Consider the following 22596-nt stretch of genomic DNA (forward strand, 5'->3'; position numbering starts at 1 on the left):
TGGGTTTGATAAAGAGTTGAGCTAATATATTTTATTCTTGGCAGTGAAAGGGTTACACAAGCGATCAGTGAAGAAATCCCCCTTAAATCCACCATTGCTCAAGGAACCGCCAGCAATTTGTAGGGTAACCCTAAGACCCCATAGTGCCCTGGCTGAGAAAAGCTGTCATGTAGACTAGAGGACATGAGCTAGAATTAGACGACCTGTGAGTCACTGGTCATGTGACCGAGGACCCGGAAGCAGTGTGGAGCACAGGCAGTGAAGACTGTAGTGTCTGTGTAACAATAGGATTTAATTGTTGTGGAAGATCAGTCAGAAGTCATTCATGTCAGAAACGGACTGGAGACATAAGGACTGACATCTGTGGAGGAGGTAAGGACACAAGGACACTGACTGCAGTGTTATGTCCGAGCTGCTGTAAGCTGTGTCTGTATACAGGGACACTGCACACATGTGTTGTTAAAGGAGACAGGCTTCATCACTGTGGTAAACAGAGAGTGTGTTTGTATTTTGGGGCAAAATCATTTGGAATGATGTTCATTTTTACCACTAGTTTTGAAAATCATGGGTACACTGTTCCATTGTCCCCCTAGACTGCAAGCTCCTGGGGACAGGGTCTTGTATGTCCTAGACTGTAAGCTCCTGGGGACAGGGATCTATTATAACAGTAAACTGTAAAACTCCTGGGGACAGGGTCCTGTTATATCATAGACTGTAACCCTCCTGGGGACAGGGCCGTGTTATATCATAGACTGTAACCCTCCTGGGGACAGGGCCGTGTTATATCATAGACTGTAACCCTCCTGGGGACAGGGCCGTGTTATATCATAGACTGTAACCCTCCTGGGGACAGGGCCGTGTTATATCATAGACTGTAACCCTCCTGGGGACAGGGCCGTGTTATATCATAGACTGTAACCCTCCTGGGGACAGGGCCGTGTTATATCATAGACTGTAACCCTCCTGGGGACAGGGCCGTGTTATATCATAGACTGTAACCCTCCTGGGGACAGGGCCGTGTTATATCATAGACTGTAACCCTCCTGGGGACAGGGCCGTGTTATATCATAGACTGTAACCCTCCTGGGGACAGGGCCGTGTTATATCATAGACTGTAACCCTCCTGGGGACAGGGCCGTGTTATATCATAGACTGTAACCCTCCTGGGGACAGGGCCGTGTTATATCATAGACTGTAACCCTCCTGGGGACAGGGCCGTGTTATATCATAGACTGTAACCCTCCTGGGGACAGGGCCGTGTTATATCATAGACTGTAACCCTCCTGGGGACAGGGCCGTGTTATATCATAGACTGTAACCCTCCTGGGGACAGGGCCGTGTTATATCATAGACTGTAACCCTCCTGGGGACAGGGTCCTGTTATATCATAGACTGTAAAACTCCTGGGGACAGGGCCGTGTTATATCATAGACTGTAAAACTCCTGGGGACAGGGTCCTGTTATATCCTAGACTGTAATAAAACTCCTGGGGACAGGGTCTTGTTATATCATAGACTGTAACACTCCTGGGGACAGGGTCTTGTTATATCATAGACTGTAAAACTCCTGGGGACAGGGTCTTGTTATATCATAGACTGTAAAACTCCTGGGGACAGGGTCTTGTTATATCATAGACTGTAAAACTCCTGGGGACAGGGTCTTGTTATATCATAGACTGTAAAACTCCTGGGGACAGGGTCCTGTTATATCATAGACTGTAAAACTCCTGGGGACAGGGTCTTGTTATATCATAGACTGTAAAACTCCTGGGGACAGGGTCCTGTTATATCCTAGACTGTAACACTCCTGGGGACAGTCAAAGACTGACGAAACGCGTCAAGGGGACCCGCTGCTTCCTTCCTGACATACCGGATAAACCTTCAAAGGCTGGGCGCCGTTTACCCCCACATGCGATTTTTACTCAAACCATTTCGTAAGTTTAATCATTTATATTTGGAATAAAGGACTTTCGTGACTACACTTAGATCTGCTTTCTCTCTTGTGTCCTTTTTTCCTGTCTTCCTCGCTCGGCTGAGCTGCTCCTGGAGGGTGTTTGACACCGGCATCAGAACCGTGTGCTGACCGTTTGGAGGAGAGAGAGAAATATAAAGAATTTTTGAGGACTTATGGATTGAAGATAAAGTAATAGATACTTTTTTCTTTGTTATTTTTTGGGGTCCCTTTCTTTTGGTTTTCATTCATTTTTTCCTCTGAGTGAAAGAGTTAAATGCCTTGGTGATTGTAAGGATCTTTTGCGTAACCCTAATCCACGTTTTATATGGAGACATTGCTTTCCTTTTTGCTTTTTTCGTTTTTTCGTTTTGGGGCGATGATAAATGGTTTTATGTGAGCTATTTTTTGTATAGCTGTGTAATTATAATCAACCAATCAAATGATGAGATCAACCTTTTGAATTTGAATCTGAATGTATATGTAATCCCTACAGACGTGGGATTGAGCGTTTAACCACAGAATACTGTTTTTTATTATCACATTTTTATTATCACATTTTTTACCAACGAAATATTGAACAGAACAAAGACACAGTTGACTAATTATAATTATTTATTTATTATACATATTTTACACCAATTTATGAATCTTTATTCATTTATCCATCTATTTTATTTTCCACTTGAATATAAATAGCAAGATGACACAGTAAGAACATTGCTCACTACCAAGCGCAACATAATTGCTCACATTGATCCTGGGGACAGGGTCTTGTTATAGCCTACCTAGACGGTAGGCACCTGGGGACAGGGTCCTGTTATATCCTAGACTGTAGGCTCCTGGGGACAGGGTCCTCTTATATCCTAGACTGTAAAACTTCTGGGGACAGGGTCCTGTTATATCCTAGACCAGGGGTGCCCACAATTTTTTGTGTTAAGATCTACTTTTCAAATGACGAGCTACATGAGATCTACCAATGAAAAAAAAACCTCCCTCGCTCTCTCTCTCCTGGCTGTCTCTCCTGGCTGTCTCTCCTCTATCCCGCCCGTCTCTCCTCTCTCTCCGGGCTGTCTCTCCTCTCTCTCCCGGCTGTCTTATCTTGCTCTCTCTCTCTCTCCTGGCTGTCATTCCTCATTTTTTCTCCTGGCTGTCTCTCTTCGCTCTCTTGGCTATCTCTCATTGCTCTCTCCCCTGGCTGTCTCTCCTCTCTCTCTCTCTCTCTCTCTCTCTCTCTCCTGGCTGTCCTTCCTCATATTTTCTTTCCTGACTGTCTCTCTTCGCTCTCTTGGCTGTCTCTCATTGCTCTCTCCCCTGGCTGTCTCTCCTCTCTTTCTTTCCTGGCTGTCTCTCCTTGCTCTCCCCCCTGTCTCTCTCCTCTTCTCTCCTCTCCTCTCCTGGGTCACCTTGATGTATTTTGCAAACAGTGTAGTGTAGTGCAACAGGTTGTGTAAAGTAATATTCTTTGATGTAATACATAGCACTTCAACCACCAGTATCCAGCAGAAAGGTGTCAGGGAGCTTGGCTCAGCAGACTCAGGCTAATAGGTAATCATGTGTGCACAGCTAAATAAATATACCAAAATGGAATAAAGGGGCCGCCATTCACACCCTTCGTGATCTACCAGCATCAGCTGTGAGAGCTACTGGTAGATCACGATCTACCTAATGGCACCCCTGTCCTAGACTGTAACACTCATGGAGACAGGGTATTGTTATATCATAGACTGTAAAACTCCTGGGGACAGGGTCTTATTATATCCCACCTAGACTGTAGGCTCCTGGGGACAGGGTCTTGTTATATCCTAGACTGCAAGCTCCTGGGGGCGGGACTTGTTATATCTTAGACTGCAAGCTCCTGGGGACGGGGACTTGTTATATCCTAGACTGCAAGCTCCTGGGGACAGGGTTCCGTTATATCAGTAAACTGTAAGCTTCTGGGGACAGGGTTCCATTATATCAGTAGACCGTAAGCTCTTAATGTCAGGGCCCTCTTATATCCTAGACTGCAAGCTCCTGGGGACAGGGATCCATTATACCGGTAGACTGTAAAGCTCCTGGGGACAGGGTCTTGTTATATCCTAGACTGCAAGCTCCTGGGGACAGGGTTCCATTATATCTTTAGACTGTAAGCTCCTGGGGAAAGGGTTCAATTATATCAGTAGAATGTAGGCTCCTGGGACAGGGTTCTATTATATCCTAGACTGCAAACTCCTAGGGACAGGGATCCATAATACCAATAGACTGTAAAGCTCCTTGGGACAGGGTTCCATTATACCAGTAGACTGTAAGCTTCTGGGCACAGGATTCCATTATACCAGTAGACTGTAAGCTCCTGAGGACAGGATTCCATTATACCAGTAGACTATAAGCTCCTGGGGACATGGTCCCATTATATTCTAGACTGCAAACTCCTCGGGAGAGGATTCCATTATACCACTAGACCAGGGGCGCCCACAATTTTTTCATCTGGAGATCTACTTTTCAAATGATGAGCTCAATGAGATCTACCAACAAAAAAAAACCTGCATTCAGGGGCGGGAGGGGGCGTGGCGGTTCATTGAAGTCAATGGCACCGCAGGCAGGCCCCTCACCCACAGTGCGATCGCCTGCACCCGGAACCCAGGCACATTTGTGCCTGCATTCCAGTCCAGTGCGATCCGGAAAAATGATGTAATTTTTTTGCAGATTGCTATTTTTGCAGATCGCACTGGATCTGCAAAATAAAAGATGGTCACATCGGGTAAATAGATACCAAACATGTCAAGCCTTAAAAAAGTGTATGCGCCCGTGAAATTGCAAAAAACTACAATACCCCAAATTTTTCATAGGCTACGCTTTAACTACTAATCAGTTTAGTGTTAGCAGTGAATTGATGGCCTTAGAATTATTGCTCTCACTCTGACATTCGTGGCAATATGTAACATTTGTGGTGCAATTTTCGTTTGTGCTTGTAGGCGCACCCAACGCGTGTTTGCATTGTGTATGTAGGGGCGGGGACTTTAAAAACATTTTCTTGGCATTTTTTTAAAACTTTTTTTCCCCCTACCCCTTATTACTATCACATAGGGGGATAACAAGCCCCCTATATAATAGCAAATATGATCTAACAGGTCCTCTTTATGGAGACATCAGGGGTCTTTCAGACTAATGTTCTTCTCCTAGCTCTAAGAGTGGAGAATGTACACAGTGATACACATCAGTAATACACATCACTTCCGGGTCCAGTGATAGGAGGAGAGATCCGCGGTGGTAATGGTCACCACTAAAGCCCGGGCCCAGGAATGGAGATTTCATCCCTCCCAATGCTCTTTGAAATCTCCCAGTTCCACGAACCCAAGCCAAATCCGGAAAACCTGGGAAGAACTACAAAGCCAGCTCTTTCCCAGTAAATGTTTGCACTTTCTGGAACTGCTCAGTCCCCCTGGCTGAGAGACCTGGGTGACCCTTTTCCCACTCTACATAGTGGCATTGCCACACACTGCCACACTAATGTGTATATTATATTAGTGTATATTATGCCACATAATATACACTGTAAGTATTTACTATATTATGTAGCCATTCTCATCTTTTAAACATGAGGTGAAAACTGGGTCACTATTTTTGTTGGCAGTTAGAGTGATGAAGGGTTGGCCAAAACCTGTATTTCTTCTAATGCTGCTTTTCCTTATGCTGCTTTATTGTTATTTGATTGCTGGCATTGTATAGCTGACCACCCATCCCAGCTATAGAGTACAGAGCTCACCTGACCACACATCCCAGTTTAAGGTACAGAACTCACTTGACTTCTCTTCCCGGCTATGGGGTATAGAGCTCACCTGACCTCTCCCCCTGCGGTCCTCCCGCTGCTGCCACAGCTCTCCCCTCTTACTGTCACTGTTTACACGGAGCAGAGCGGACGTTCTCTGCTCTGAAGAGAGGCTCTCCGGCCGGCGGGGAGAGCGGTAGCCGCCGTTCAGTGTGGGTGGTGAACGAGCAGACGGACGAGCAGGCTGCATACAAGATCACTTGTATGCAGCTACGAGAACGGCTTGTGGAAAAACCGGCCATGCAGGCGCCCCCTGCAGACCAGCGCCCGGGGGCAAGTGCCCACACCCCCATGCTACGCCACTGGAGGCAGGAGGTCCGGGAGGCTCCCACGCTGAACCACGACCAACCAATACAACAGATAATAGGCGCGGGCACCCGCCCTTTGACGACAGAGAGGATGTTCCTCAAGTGAACAAACAATGAAGAACATAAAAGACAGAGGAAGAAGAACAGGAATGAAATGAGAGAACATAGTAGTAAAAGGAAAGGGCATGGGGTAACCAAGGGATAAGCAAGAAACAAAGGATCAGGATAAAGAAGCAGTAGGCCTCACCAATGGGATGGGACCCACCTCCATATTTGGGTGAAATTCCTTATTTTATACCCATGTGGCAGAAGCATCTGAATCTTTCCTCTCTCAAGCTCATCTTTGAAGATGTGTTTTGGTACCAGGGACGAGGACCTCTAAATGTGACATTTTACTGGTGGCAGTATGTTTGCAGACCACAAAAGCCTTGTCCAGTTTCCTCCTGCGCCGTGTTTCCACATTACCTGCAGACTGAGTGAAAAGACCTCGGAAATTCGAACAAGAGAAAAGCTTTCCATGTGGGCTTATAATTACTTAGCCAAGGTTGTTATTTAATCAATTCCTGATTACACTGAAGCTCATTGTGGCTGGAAATTAAACATCTTTCAGTGTATATAATTTGAATATCTCTCTCCTCTAGACTAAGTGACCTATTATTAGATTTTAATGAGTTTCTGTGGTATAAATATTGGTTTTCTATTTCATTTTTCTTTTCACCCTTTCCTCTTGCTAGGTTATGTGATTCCACTATACTATACAGTGTAAGTCCCTGTCAGTATTTCTACTGCATGCCTGGTTTCATTTACATAATGAACATAAATCTTCATTTGTTTTCTGCTTCATAACAAAATTCTTTGTTGTGTAAATGTTTCCTTTATTGTTGACTTCACATCCATTTCTGACCTCAGGAAATGCTGATTGTCTGTCTTTTGGTTTAATACATCCTGAGTCACTGAGCTGGAACAAATATGCTGATCAGAAGTTCTGACTACATATTTCACTTGGTATAGGTTTCTTTAAAGGAGAACTATGGGGTTAGGGCTTTTCCCCATAGTTCTCCTTAGGGTAACGGGAGGACACAAACTAGCGTCCTCCCGTCACCCCAAGCTCGGTATACGCTCGCGGTATACTGAGACGCGTCAGCTGAAGCGGATTCCCGACAATTATGTCTGGATCCGCCCTGCTGCGTGAGTGACAGCTGGCTCTGCCTACCTAGAGGCAGAGCCAGCTGTACCCGCCCCCTCCCCCGTCCATTCCGCCAGTCAGCGCTGGAGGATCTGAGCGGGGAGGGGGGAATCCAGTCCCTCCCCTGTCACGGCTCTCTGCAGTGACAGGATCGAGAAGTGAGCGAACTACGGTATGTGTTCGCTCACTTCCCGATCTACTGTGCCGACCTGTGACAGTTCCAATGTCACAGGTCGGCTAGAATTATGAGGGTGAGTGAAAAGCACTCACCTCATAGTTCTCCTTTTAACAAAAACATTTTTTTTTGATAGATGCAGAATGGTTAGACTCTCCGTAACATTTTATATTTCTGTCTACATCATTTACTGGGGAGATTTACCCCTGTATTAATCCTGGTGACTACTGTCACCAAAACAGAAAGTGAAGGGAAGTCCAAAACTTTTGATTTGTCTACAAAACAAGAGGTGAGGGTAAATCTTCCAATGGGGACACCTAGTCAGGTAACAGCTGTGTAAGGGGATTCACCTCACTTTAGGGAGATTTCTCTCACTTGCTGCTGCATCTCAGGAAGTAAAGGTAAATGTCCCCAATGGGGACACTCAAAGCAAAAAAAAAAAATTTGCCTATCAGCTTTTTAACCAGTTGACATCCGCGGTGTTAAACCCCCTTGTTAAGGAAGTCCGGGCACACATTTTATTAACCTTTGTAGTGGGGCCATACCAGCACTGCAAGGGTTAACTGTTTTTTTTCTTCTTTTTTTAAACATTTTTGGTTAAAAAAAAAGTTATACTCACACGATCCTCTGAGCCGGACGACTGTCACAGCGCTCCTGTCTTCTCCTCCCCTGCAGTGAGGCATGTCCCTCGGCATCCACACATCCTATACACTGTATAGAACCTGATGACTCGGGGTCCTTAGACCACTGCTGCAGAGGGTCAGCAAGGCTGGAAGGATCGGTCTAAGAGCAAGCTGGCTCCGAGGATCCATATTAAGACACATATAAAGGCCATATCAAATAGTCAATACACAGTAGATATGGGATGAGCAACCATATACATATACATACATATCTACTGTGTATTGACTATTTAATATAGTTACATAGTTACATAGTATTTGAGGTTGAATAAAAAATATGGCCTTTATATTTGTCTGAATATGTTTTTAACTTGTTATAAGAAATAAAGTACGGTAGGTTTTATATTTATACTTCACACATGTAGCTGTATGTATTTTGTGGCACCTTGAAAAAACCCCAGGCTCAATTGCAGCCAATCCTTGCTTGTTTTTAAAAGTCAATTCAGTAATCGACTTTTGTGGAATCGGCAGGGCCACATACTGTTCCATGCGTCTAAAGCACTGCAACTGATGTTAGAACAAACATACTGTACATACATAAACACCTTAGTGGTATGCAATGCGTATTAGGTATCTCCACACATGGTAGAGAAAGAAGGACCATCATTTTAGGTTTGGACACAGACATAAGATCATTTTTGCCTAATCCAACCGGTGAAATCAAGTTGTAATCGCATATCTGATGCATTTCCCCAACCTTCCCTGATATCCCCTGACTGACACTTCTGGAAGGAAATACTTGATTGGTCTAGTGCAGTGGTGGCGAACCTTGGCACTCCAGCTGTTTTGGAACTACAAGTCCCATGAGGCATTGCAAGGCTCTGACAGTAACAGACATAACTCCCAGAGGCAGATGCATGTTGGGATTTGTAGTTTTGGCACAGCTGGAGTGCCAAGGTTCGCCACCACTGGTCTAGTGGAACTTTCTGACTGGGAGAGGATGGTATTTTATTGGTGAATGTCCTCTTTGAACTATTGCTGCAAAGGTGCAAGCACCTTGGCAGTTTTGTAGTTTGTGCAAACCCTGAGCCCTTGTGCTGGACAGTTTGGATTATGTTAAAGAAGAACTCACGGGTAATTTTTTTATTAACCTTTGCAGTGGGTCTACCTCCACACTACAAGGGTAAGTGCTTGTTTTGGTCTAGGGAGGAAAATAAAGTTCTACTCACCCAATCCTTGGAGGTGCTTGGTTGTTAGACTGGTCCCTGGAGACTCTCTCTCCCTCCACTGCAGTGGTCTAAGGTCCTGTGAGCCATCGCATTATACACAGTTTAACGTGAGGACATTCCATCACTGCAGCAGAGAAGGAGACAGGCTGGAGGGAGTGCTGTCACAGCCAGCCATCTCCGAGGATCGGGTGAGTATAGCTTTTTTTTTTCCCCCTCCCTAGACAAAAACAATCAGTTAACCCTTGCAGTGCGGGGGTAACCCCACTGCAAGGGTTAATTAAACATTTCCCCGGAGTTCTGCTTTTATTATTTTAATGTGGAGAAACATAAATGAGGGCATATGAAACAAAATAGTCATTACCGAATAATTGCATTACATGTATTAACTGCACACAGTTATCAAAATACAATATGTTTGACGATGGCAGACTGATCGCCTGTTTGCTTGGCTGATATAAGTTTAAAAGGCATTACAGTAATGACAAATATAAAGCATTAGTCTTCTTCTGTATCGTGGAAGAATTTCACAACTCCTGTTTTTCGACACATTTCTTATTGTTCACCTTCCAGTGTTTCTCTTAGAAAAGCACCATGTTAAATTCCCCATTTAAGCTGTGAGAATGTGTTGGAAGGATCTAGATAAATGCTGCTCATTAAGACATATCCCTTTGGTGTCTTGTTGGTTTTAAAATTGCTGCTAATGGGTACAATGGAAAATTGAAACTAGAAGGTGATGTTTGCTGGAAAATATGAAAGCATTTTTTGATTATTCAGTGTACTTATTATTTACCCTTTGTTTACAGGCAACTAAAGATTCATCCATGAAATAGCTTATTATCCGTGTATTGACACTTTTTTGCGACCTCATGTGCATCATCTTCTTCAAATTTGATCCTCGCCCCGTCTCCAAGAATGCATATAGGTAACTACATTTTCAGTATGTACAGCTGTTCTGGTTAAAGCATGACACTGAACAATGGATAAAGAATACTTGTGCTGGGAGAAACTATAAGGCTGCCTTTGCTGATGTTCTGATCATGCTAGTTGCCTGGCTTTGATACTTTTATAGTCACTGACCCACAACAGGCAGGCAGAGAATTCAGAATTCTTCATCTGCATACTTGTTCCATTTCAGTGACTCAGAAAAGATGTGAAGGACCAGCATGATAACCAGGCAACTTGAATTTAAAAATGTAGTCTTTCTCAGCACTAGTTCATTTGTGTATTTGTCATTTATATAGCACTTATCTTCAAAGTAATGTAGCGTTTCTGAAGGGAGAAATTGGCAACTGCTTTCAGGGCCCATTCACACCACATCCAGATCATCTCCAGGGCAGACCAGATTGTTTCTGGACGCAAAATGCATCCTAATGTATCTCTATGCTATTCCTGGCCTCTGCTCACACCAGCGCAGTCCGTTCCAGACCAGAAAAATACTGCTTGTCCTATTTTGTCTGGTCTGGAATTCACTGGAACTGCGGGCAGGTTCACACCATTTTCTGGACCAGATTTGGTCCAGATCTGGTCCAAATGGTGTGAACCTGCCCTAAAGGCTCATTCGCATAGACATGAAGGTCCATGCACCGTAAAATAAAAAAAGTCTGGATCTCTGTGCCCAACAGCCACGGCTGTTGCATATAGCCCACAAACAACACCTGTGGCTCCTGAGCACAGAGATCCGGATGAATTTTATGATCCACCGACCTCTGTGCCTGTCTAAATGAGCCCTAAGGTTGCACCATTTTATCCTTTACCATAATGGTTAATATAAGAAAGGATGAAAGAAAAGATAATCACATTGCAACCTCCACCATATAGTAATAAGTAGCACTCACCAGATACTCTGACCCCACTTAGAGTAAGAGGTCAGAGCACATTTATGCTGTTGACCCCTGTAGTTCCTTGATCACTCACTTTGTACAGATAAGGGTGCTTGGGGTGATGCTTTGATATCACCACCTCCTCTTCCGATCAGAGAATGCCTAGAATTAATTAATAATACATTTACAATACAAGGCGTTTGGTGTATGGCTTCTGTGCTGTGTGAGGGAACAACTGTGTTTTCACAGCAGAGGTGAAGTCGCTCAGTAAAGCGGCTGTACGGGACCTCAAGATCGCTGCAATGCACTGTAGTAGCTGCTAGGGCTGCAACTAATGCTTATTTTCATAATCGATTAGTTGGCCGATTTTTATATTTTTGAATTATTGGATTAAAAAAATACCATCCTCAATTTTTTAAATTAAAATACACAAATGCAGTGTTACAAACATAAAGTTTACTTCAGAATAAAACTGCATGCATAATTTTTTGCAATGGCACTGCAGTACTGTGCATTCCAGTGCGGGCGATCACACTGTGGGTGGGAGGCGCGTTTGGGGTGCCATTGAAATGGATGGCACTGCAACCCACTTCCTTCTCCCCCTTTCTCCTTCTCCCCCTTTCTCCTTCTCCCCCTCTCTCCTTCTCCCCCTCTCTCTCCTTCTCCCCCTCTCTCCTTCTCCCCCTCTCTCATCCGTTCCAGACCAGAAAAATACTGCTTGTCCTATTTTGTCTGGTCTGGAATTCACTGGAACTGCGGGCAGGTTCACACCATTTTCTGGACCAGATTTGGTCCAGATCTGGTCCAAATGGTGTGAACCTGCCCTAAAGGCTCATTCGCATAGACATGAAGGTCCATGCACCGTAAAATAAAAAAAGTCTGGATCTCTGTGCCCAACAGCCACGGCTGTTGCATATAGCCCACAAACAACACCTGTGGCTCCTGAGCACAGAGATCCGGATGAATTTTATGATCCACCGACCTCTGTGCCTGTCTAAATGAGCCCTAAGGTTGCACCATTTTATCCTTTACCATAATGGTTAATATAAGAAAGGATGAAAGAAAAGATAATCACATTGCAACCTCCACCATATAGTAATAAGTAGCACTCACCAGATACTCTGACCCCACTTAGAGTAAGAGGTCAGAGCACATTTATGCTGTTGACCCCTGTAGTTCCTTGATCACTCACTTTGTACAGATAAGGGTGCTTGGGGTGATGCTTTGATATCACCACCTCCTCTTCCGATCAGAGAATGCCTAGAATTAATTAATAATACATTTACAATACAAGGCGTTTGGTGTATGGCTTCTGTGCTGTGTGAGGGAACAACTGTGTTTTCACAGCAGAGGTGAAGTCGCTCAGTAAAGCGGCTGTACGGGACCTCAAGATCGCTGCAATGCACTGTAGTAGCTGCTAGGGCTGCAACTAATGCTTATTTTCATAATCGATTAGTTGGCCGATTTTTATATTTTTGAATTATTGGATTAAAAAAATACCATCCTCAATTTTTTAAATTAAAATACACAAATGCAGTGTTACAAACATAAAGTTTACTTCAGAATAAAACTGCATGCATAATTTTTTGCAATGGCACTGCAGTACTGTGCATTCCAGTGCGGGCGATCACACTGTGGGTGGGAGGCGCGTTTGGGGTGCCATTGAAATGGATGGCACTGCAACCCACTTCCTTCTCCCCCTTTCTCCTTCTCCCCCTTTCTCCTTCTCCCCCTCTCTCCTTCTCCCCCTCTCTCTCCTTCTCCCCCTCTCTCCTTCTCCCCCTCTCTCCTTCTCCCCCTCTCTCCTTCTCCCCCTCTCTCCTTCTCCCCCTCTCCCTGGCTGAAGCTATTCAAGGAGAGAATGACAGCTGCCAGTGGCAAGATTCCACAGATGGCAGCTGAATGTAAATACAGCAGGTAGTGGGCTGGTGCAATAGCCAATAGTAGGCTGGCTATTGCAGCCACCCAAGGCTTGCTCTGCCCTCCTCCCATTGTGGAGTAGAGAGCTAGGGGATCCAACCAACTAATCGATAATCAGAATAGTTGACATCTATTCTCATTATTGATTTATTATTGATCGATATGATGATATCGATATAAAATGTATCGATTAGTTGGTTGCAGCCCTAAAAGCTGCAGTGTTTACTGGGTCCACGTGTCCCTGCCAGGAATTATTTATATATTCTTCTATTGTGCTAAGCTGGACTCATGTAAGTATATATAAATCTATATAGCTGAAGTTCAGCTTAGTGTATTTTCACGTATGCAGTCAGATATGAGAAAACCCCTCTATATGTTTGTGCTCTGATTCACGCAACATACCAAAAAATTATTTTAAAAAATATTGCATACCTTTTTTTTAGATGTTTTGTTGCAGCAGGCTAAATGGCTGATTCCAGATTTTTCTGATCAATTTAAACTGCAAGAAGCATTTTTTAAATACTTTTTTATGTTATGCTGTGTGTATGGGAACATGTAACAAATATAGAATAGGTGTTATCCCAGTTGGCAGTGAAAGAGGAAATGTACTTTAATAAGCAATGGATGAAGCAGCCTATCAACATCCATACAAAGTTTACATTTAATACAATTTTGGGTGGGCTGGCTCTTTAATAAACCTGAGCATTTTTCTTTTATAATAAAAGTTTGTGCTGTAAAAAAAAAATAATAATAATTTAAATAAGTTATACCCATAAGTATGTGAAATATATTTGGGCCTCATGTTTTCTATTGGCTCGCCTGAAGCTACACCAGACACTCTGAATTATTCTCTGCTGGTGTGCTAGAGAATACTAAAGACTAACAAATCATATCCTGCTGGTGGGAATGGCCTTTTGTCTACATCTCTGCATGTCCTGCCCCACTGTGTCTGTTCATGCACATAATTGCAGACAGGTGTAGGTCTCAGTTGGGTATCCTGTACAGCTTTTTAGGGCACAAGATCGATGATGGAGGTCTTTTCTAAAGCCTCTAAATTTGGACAACACATATTGATGTACATTGGGGCCAAGTTAATGATGAGCTGCTGAGTCTGTCCAAACAGATGGGCAGACAATGTGTGTACAACAGGAGCCTCAAGGGTAGCTGATTCACAGCACTCCTTCTAGGGGACATCTGTCTACCATCGTGATACTGTGTTCGCCATGAATATGTAAACAAAACTGTTTCCAAGAGATTTGGATGTCAAGAAATAGTGCGGTGCGTCTTTCACATTATTGTTCTAAATGTATGCTCCTGTAAAAAGTACTGTGAATTATTGTAAGCAAGGGCTGTGTGGCTGGCAGAGATAAGGGACTAATGGCAGATGCAAAACGTTAAAGAAGAACTCTACAAAAATGGCCAGATAAACTCATTAGCATTTTAGAAACAAATGTAAATCTTTGTAAGAATCTGGCAACACAAACGTTAAATATATAGGCATCCCCTCTTAAAAGTATCCTAAGCGCAATGGCTATACCTAAGCAAGTGACAAACCTGTACTGCTTTCTCCAACAAACCACTGCTCCCTTTGATGACATGGAGGACATTTTTTTTCTTAACAGTTGTCAGTTTACAGGATCTTCATTTACATTTTTACTGTATCTACTCTTATCTACCCCCTGCAAAATGCATAAAGCTGGAATTAACTTTGCTCTACAACATCAACGGATAAACACCTCAAACAGCTAATATGGTTACTGCTCATTTATCTCCGAAAGGTAATCATATGAAAGTGCAATGACTCAACAGCTGTGGACGTAAAAACCTTCCTCAATCTCATCCCAAACCTTTTACATTTATATTAGCTGGGCATGCCCAAATACGTTTTGAAAAAATGGATCCAACCTCAGTGTAAGTTTTGAACCAGCTTCAGTAGGTCTTTGAAGTGCTAAAAGTCTGATCATGTATTTTACCTTCCTCTCCCCTCACCACTGTCTGACCTTGCAATTAATAAGTGCTGTTTAATAGGGCTTGTCTCTCTACACAGTGAAACACCTAAAACAGGACTTACAGCAAAAGGGGTGGTAGTAATTGGAAGTGGCAGCTCGATTCTCTCTCTATGCAGTGGATTAGATACAGAGGACTCACCCATGCACATGGGCACCTGGGGCTGTACAACGTAAGATTCAGGCGTATTTCCCCGCACGGGAGACACGTATGCCACCAGTAAAAAAAAAAATCAATAGCTGTAGGTGGGTATATGTCTGTCTGCTTCCAGGGGCCTATGCATGAGTGTGTTTCCCCTCAGTTCACTGAAGGGTGAAGAGTTTGGAGAAGGCAGGAGAAGTGAACAATCTAGGACAACATAGCGGGTTTGGAAAAATTCTCTAATTCAGCTCACTTTCCAGTTCAGCTATGTTGTCCTAGATTGTTCACTCCTCCGGCCTTCTCCAATCTCTTCACCCTTTTGTGAATAACCCCCTTAGGTTTTTTCTAGGGATGCACCGATATATCGAAACATATCGGCCGAAAATTGCACTTTTGGCATAATGCCGAAAGTGCAATTTTCCTGCCGATACATCGACGCATCCGTTCTTTCTCTTCTCCCCGCTGGGCACTGCTCTATGTCCCAGCGGGGAGAAGAGAAAGTGACAGCCGGCCGAGTGCTGCGGTGGAGAGCGCTGTGAGCGGCCGGCTTCTCCTACCACAACGCTCTGCCGCCTATCACAGTCCGGCAGAGCGCTGTGTGGGGGCGGAGACAGCGGTGTCACAGGAGGCTGGGCTTTCCTAACTTAAATTTATTCCTGAGGACAGTGGTCATCAGGACAAATAAAGAGGATGAATCTTCCCGGGGGGAACACGGACAGCAATAATAACCCAACAGGGGTTTTAATCCAATCTAATTTATCTAAAATTACAAGAAAGTCAGCCTACATTTAGTTTTAGAGGGCAGATTTTGAGCAGATTTAGAGGTTGATTTATAACTAATTTGCATGGGGCATTTATCCTGTTCTTTTATACAGTATGCAAAAACATTCTTTCGTTTTTTCCTTTACAAGTGTAATTAAATTTAAACATTCTGGTTATAATATTGCATTTTAGCCACTAGATGGCGCTAAAGGAGCATAGGCAATAAGTATGCTCCTTTTTTGCCATCTAGTGGCCATAATGCAATATTATAACCAGAACATTCAAATTTAATTACACTTGTAAAGGAAGGACATTCACACATATTCGTATGTTGACTGGCCCGGCTAATTCTTTAGAAATCAACTTCTCAGTTTTGAGTTGTTGCCTGATTTGGTGTGGCTAATTTTTACTTGGGTTTACTTCATGTTGCGTTGTTCTGTCTTCATATTGTATGTCTTGGATTGTGTTTATATAAAAAAATATTACATTTGCTAAACTAACCTTGTTAAAGAAAAATATATAAACTTACTTAGAAAAGTGGAGCTATGCTTTAAGCTGTCAGATGCATTCGGTAAATCATTATTTGGGATTTTGAAATACTGATTTAAATGTCTTTGTGTGTTAACATGCCTATTCAAACAAATACATTCAAGGATGTACTTCTGCATATGAGTAAATCCAAATAGTCCCTTTTATATACCTGGAGTTTTAATTCCTTTTCACATAAAAGATTTGTGCTATTGCTATAATGCAATTCGGCTTTCTGTTCAGCCAAATAAATAATGCTTGATTTTCAGGGTCCTGGCTAGAACAAAGTTGGTGATAATTTTATGGAGAAGAGAAAAAAAAGAAACCTTAATTGAGATTAAGCCCATAACGCATTAAAGATAACGCAAGTCAGGTCAATGGTTTCTGTAGTTCATTATTTACAGCTACATGGAGCTTCATGCACAATGGTTTTCTTATAATTACTTTTTGGAATAATGGGGAATAGCAGATGAGGCAGAATTATCTGATAACAAGCGAATCCTTTCAGTAATGGAAAAAAAAAGAAATTGCACAGGAACATGGACTGTCGCATAAAATCGCTTAATTTGCCCTTTAGTCACCTGTATTTTCTGCAGACATTGTCTATCTGTCAGTCTCACATTCCCTTATTAGCTGTCAAGAGATTAGCAGAGGCAGGGATTTCCCACCACTGCAGTAAATTAGTTTCCTCTTTTACTGCGGGAAGGTTTGTTGTCGCAGCAGAATGTTATTTTTGTGTCACTTTGCTTAACACGGCTTATCCAGGTAATTAAATAATATAACATGATATCAATCAATCATAATAAATATGCATTTAGAAATATTTATGATTTGATGAAAAGTTTTGAACTTTGCAACTACTTTTGCAAGGTAGCATTCAATTGATCAGAAATTATAGCCAATACATTGACAACCTTATAACATTCATTGTGTTTCACATCACATTTGTAATCAAGCTCTGTGGTCATCAAATAATTTTTCCATTTTCAGAAATTAGGCCTCATTTAGACAGGTGGAAGACTCTACCGCCCTCTGAAAAGCGATCCATGTTTGACTTTTTGCAGGGCAATAGAGCAGCAGGTGCCCAGTGTTCTGAACATTTTTTTTTTCTTATTTTTATCTCAATGGGGATATTTCGTGTGTGGCAGGCAGCAATGACAAATGTGACATGCTGTATAACATTTTCCACACTGCGCAGCAAAGCATTGCAGACCCGGGATTATATACTGCATTGTCTACCCGCAGTGACAATACTGTATACAGCTAAGAGCAGAAAAACTGCGGATCATTTGCCTGGTTTTGCTGCCCCTTAGCTGCCTGTGTAAATGAGGCCTTACAGTTTTGCAGACCTTTGGCATTTTTTTCTGCCCATACGGTGAAGCATTTACTACAAGAGCACAATATTCTTGAGATCTGGCAATCGCGTCGACCAGTTCCTATTCTTAATCTATCATTAAATTTACATCAGTCAAGCACTGACCAAAGGAGATGGCATGATATTGTAAAAAAAAGAGTTGTACATCACTACAGGACGCAGTAGTGACATGGGGGCCAGTGTTGGGCACTGCATTTGACACACTGAGAAGTGTTGGATACCAGCAGATGCGGTAGCTCTGCAAAAGAAGGACTAAAGTCGCTACCTGCCGTACAGGTAAGTATTAGTAATCTTCTTTGGCAGGGTGCTTGAGGTTGAATTTCTTTGGTCTAGTGAAACGGTTACTGTAACAATAATAAAATAATACAATTACAGAGGTTTCTGCAGTAACCAATTATCATTTAAACATGAGTATTTAAGTATGAACAAAGAGAGTTCATTATTAGGACACTGGAGAAATGGCTGCTCAAAATGGGGCTTTTGTGAATAATATTTGTGAATAATAAACTATTTTCGGTGATTTCAAGCAGCGATAGCCATTTGCAACATTAGTTATATCTTGGCTATATTTTTTAATCAACCTTATGGTACCTTGATAAAATATCAATATTTTAAAAAAAATCTTAATTGAATACTGTGTGTGTGTGTGTGTGTGTGTGTGTGTATATATATACATATATATATACAGGTGAAACTCGAATAATTAGAATATCGTGCAAAGTTCATTTATTTCACTAATGCAACTTAAAAGGTGAAACTAATATATGAGATAGACTCATTACATGCAACGCAAGATAATTCAAGCCGTGATTTATCATCATTGTGATGATTATGGCTTACAGCTCATGTAAACCCCAAGAACCCCAAATCCACAACCTCAGAAAATGAGAATATTACATGCAATCAATAAAACAAGGATTGTACATAGAACAATATCGGACCTCTGAAAAGTACAAGCATGCATATGTACTCAGTACTTGGTTTGGGACCCTTTTGCAGCAACTACTGCAATTACTTATGCACGATATTCTAATTATTCGAGTTTCACCTGTATATACGTCCCACAGAGTGTTCTTTGGAACTTCAATATAAGCATTGTAGTAAAATGTTATAGTTTTATAAGTATGCTTCAGACTGCTTGCAGATTGAATTGTTGATCATGATAAAATGCTATTATCTGGATATTTGTCAGATAGCACTAAATGGATGATGGTGTATAATACTTTGATCCAATATCTGTGATCAGTCTGTGTGGCACTAACTCCTTAACATATTGTAATGAAATGGGTGTGCAGCCAACAGTGATAGCAGAAAATCAAAAAACTACTAAAAAGTCAGCACTCCAAAGTTTAAATTCAATAATTTACTGAAGTTTCATAGTCACCCAATATTTTGGGGACATGAAGAATCCCTTTCTCTGGAAGGCATAAATACACTGTGTGCACAATTATTAGGCAAGTGAGTATTTTGACCAAATCACCATTTTTATGCATATTGTCCAACTCCAAGCTGTATAAGCTTGAAGGCTTATTGGATTTAAGCATATCGGGTGATGTGTATTTGTGTAATGAGGGAGGGTGTGGCCTTAGGAGATCAACACCCAATATCAAGGTGTGCATTATGATAGGGCAGCTTCTTTTCCTCAGGCAAAATTGGCCAAAAAAGAGATTTAATTGACTCTGAAAAGTCAAAAATTTTAAAAAGTCTTTCAGAGGGATGCAGCACTCTGGAAGTTTCTAAGATATTGGGGCGTGATCACAACCATCAAACGTTTTGTTGCAAATATTCAACAGGGTCGCAAGAAATGTGTTGAGAAAAAAAGGCATAAATTAATTGCCAAAGATTTGAGAAGAATCAAACATGAAGCTCCCAGGAACCCATTATTTTCCAGTGCCATCATATTTCAGAACTGCAACCTACCTGGAGTGCCCAGAAGTACAAGGTGTTCAGTGCTCAGAGACTTGGCCAATGTAATGAAGGCTGAAAACCGACCACCACTGAACAAGACACATAAGTTGAAATGTCAAGACTGGGCCAAGAAATATCTGAAGACAGATTTCACTAAGGTTTTATGGACTGATGAGATGGGAGTGACTCTTGACTGACCAGATGGATGGGCCCGTAGCTGGATCAGTAACGGACACAGATCTCCACTTCAACTCAGACGCCAGCAAAGTGGAGGAGGGGTACTGGTATAGGCTGGTATTATTAAAGATGAGCTAGTTGGACCCACTCGGGTTGAAGATGGACTCAAAATCAACTCCCAAACCTACTGCCAGGTTTTAGAAGACATTTTCTTCAAGCAGTGGTACAGGAAAAAGTCTGCATCTTTCAAGAAGACCATGATATTTATGCAGGACAATGCTCCATCGCATGCATTGTAATACTGCACTGCGTGGCTAGCCAGTAAAGGCCTTAAAGATGAAAGAATAATGACATGGCCCCTTCCTCACCTGAGCCCTATTGAGAACCTGTGGGCCCTTCTTAAACGGGATATTTAAGGTGAAGGAAAACTGTGCACCTCTCTGAACAGTGTCTGGAAGGCTGTGGTTGCTGCTGCACAAAAAGTTGATCGTCAACAGATGAAGAAACTGACAGACTCCATGGATGGAAAAATTGTTATTGAAAAGTAGGGGGGCTATATTGGTCCCTAATTTTCTTTTTGATAATGCCAGAAATTATTTTTGTACATTTTTAGGTTTGTTTATTTTTCTCACTTTAATAGATGAAAATAAACATGTGAGATGGGAAAATTTTCGTTTTCCATTTAGTTGCATTCTGCACACTAATAGTTGACGAATAATTGTGCACACATAGATATTCTCCTAAGAAAGCCAAAACCTCACTTTTATTTTTTAAATATTCAGGTTTGAGGTTTATTAACATTTTGGATTGACCAAGAGCACTGTAGTTTTTCAATAGTGAAATGAATCCTCAAAAATACAACTTGCCTACTAATTGTGCACACAGTGTACACCCAGTAATGATCCCATAATGTAATGTATCTATGCCCATTCCTGGCCCCCAATAAACAAACAATTTAACCCGCAGTAAGAAACTGGGTAAACAAATCTGTAAAATCAAACCCAGAACCCAGGATGGAGAGCGGTTGTGTCCTGAAAGCCTGAAGTGTTGCCACTGCGCATGTTGCATGCATTCTGGAAACCTGAAGTGAATTGCTACACCTGTGCAGACATCCTTGCTTCCAGCGTCGACCAATGGCATACATGGTTTACTTGTTATTTGGCAACCATTATGGGGGATAATGTTCGTTTACCAGTAAAGGTAAAAAGACCAGGAAATAATGCTGATCACGGGTAAAGAAAGTCAGGCCACAAAAAAGTTTTTTAAAAACCCCAGAAAACTAAAGAAGCATCTAACATATATGCTAATTGATGAGACAACTGCTCACCTCAAAGTGGATTACACCAATGCAGTAAGCAGAAAACGGCAAGATCAACTATACCCTTGGTTCTCAACTGGTGGGTCGTGACCCAAAAGTGGGTCGCGACCCCGTCTTCAGTGGGCTGAAGCAGAGACACCGGCACTCCAAATTTGCAAAATACGTCTATTTATTGACGTGGATCGTGGTAAAAAACAACTAACGTTTCGAGGTCACAAAGGATCCCCTTCATCAGGTAAAACATGTTTTACCTGACGAAGAGGATCCTTTTTCCTGGAAAATGTGCATGTGCTAGGCATGAAAACTGTAACTATATAAAATAACGCTAACAATATATTAAAAAAAATAGATGAATAAAATAATGAGCTTCACAAAAAAGCACATGTGTGATAAATTCAAGTTGAGACCCCTGGGTGTGACTGTCTGCAGAGTATAGATCCAATAAGAATGCTTGGCAACAGTACACAGAAGAAATGTTACCACCATGATCAACAGAGACCTCCACATGCCAAAAAAACTCAGCAAATTGCATCATTTGTCATTCCAAATGACACGTATATTGTCTATGCTTTCAAATGCTGACAATACACAGGTGAAAGATAGATATGTTCCCTTTACAGCAATAATACAATCAGTTTTGCGGTTGAAGGTGCTGCTGAACAGGGCATAGCAGTAACACATCCCAAGAAAATTCTGTCTGTTCTCAAATTTAAAACAATTGTTTTTAGGACCAGCTCATGCTTCTGTGGAATGAATTCCAGTGAAACCCTGCATGGTATTTCAGTGAGAAAGTGCTTAGATGTCCTCATTAGGGATTTTAGTATGTACTGAGCTAATGTCCATTCTGGACAATAGGCATCCAAGAGATGGCTCAATAGCTTCCAGTTGAGTTAAAAAAAAGTTTTGAAGAAATGGTCATGCCCATTTTTACATCTGTTGTAGTGCATTGGCATCCCATTCCTAATGCAGTGTTTTTCAACCTTTTTTGTGCAAAGGCACACTTTTTTCATGATTTGAAAAACGCTGTCCTAATGCATCGGCTGGCTTCACACAACACACAATAACACACTGCAGTGGGTCCCTTTAGTGTGAATGAGTGCTTAAAGCATGTTGCTATACAAGTCCCTCTGGATAGTTACATAGTTAGTCAGGTTGAAAAAAGTGCAACCTACAGAGCTGAGGAAAAAAAAAAAGAAAAACCTAAAACAGAACGCTTTGCTCATAGTTACCCACTGTTGATCCAGAAGAAGGAAAAAAAACAAACCCTATAAAGCATGGTTCTATTTGCTCCAACAGGGGGAAAAAATCCTTCCTGATCCCATAAGGCAAATGCCATGCACAGCTGCTTCAGGTTTTGT

General features: G+C 42.1%; 1 protein-coding gene across 1 annotated transcript in view; it reads left to right on the forward strand.

Moving 5' to 3' along the window:
- Nucleotides 1–239: 239 nt before the first annotated feature.
- TANGO2 (transport and golgi organization 2 homolog) overlaps nt 240–22596 on the forward strand; it is a 93317-nt gene continuing 70960 nt past the window's right edge. The window contains exons 1-2 of the mRNA XM_018557614.1: nt 240–372; nt 10086–10204. Coding sequence (XP_018413116.1) covers nt 10149–10204 — 56 coding nt within the window. The 5' untranslated portion in view covers nt 240–372; nt 10086–10148. The remainder of the gene's footprint in view (nt 373–10085; nt 10205–22596) is intronic.

Source organism: Nanorana parkeri, unplaced genomic scaffold (assembly GCF_000935625.1).
Source record: "Nanorana parkeri isolate BGI_ZX_2015 unplaced genomic scaffold, ASM93562v1 scaffold292, whole genome shotgun sequence".
Classification (NCBI taxonomy): Eukaryota; Metazoa; Chordata; class Amphibia; order Anura; family Dicroglossidae; genus Nanorana; species Nanorana parkeri.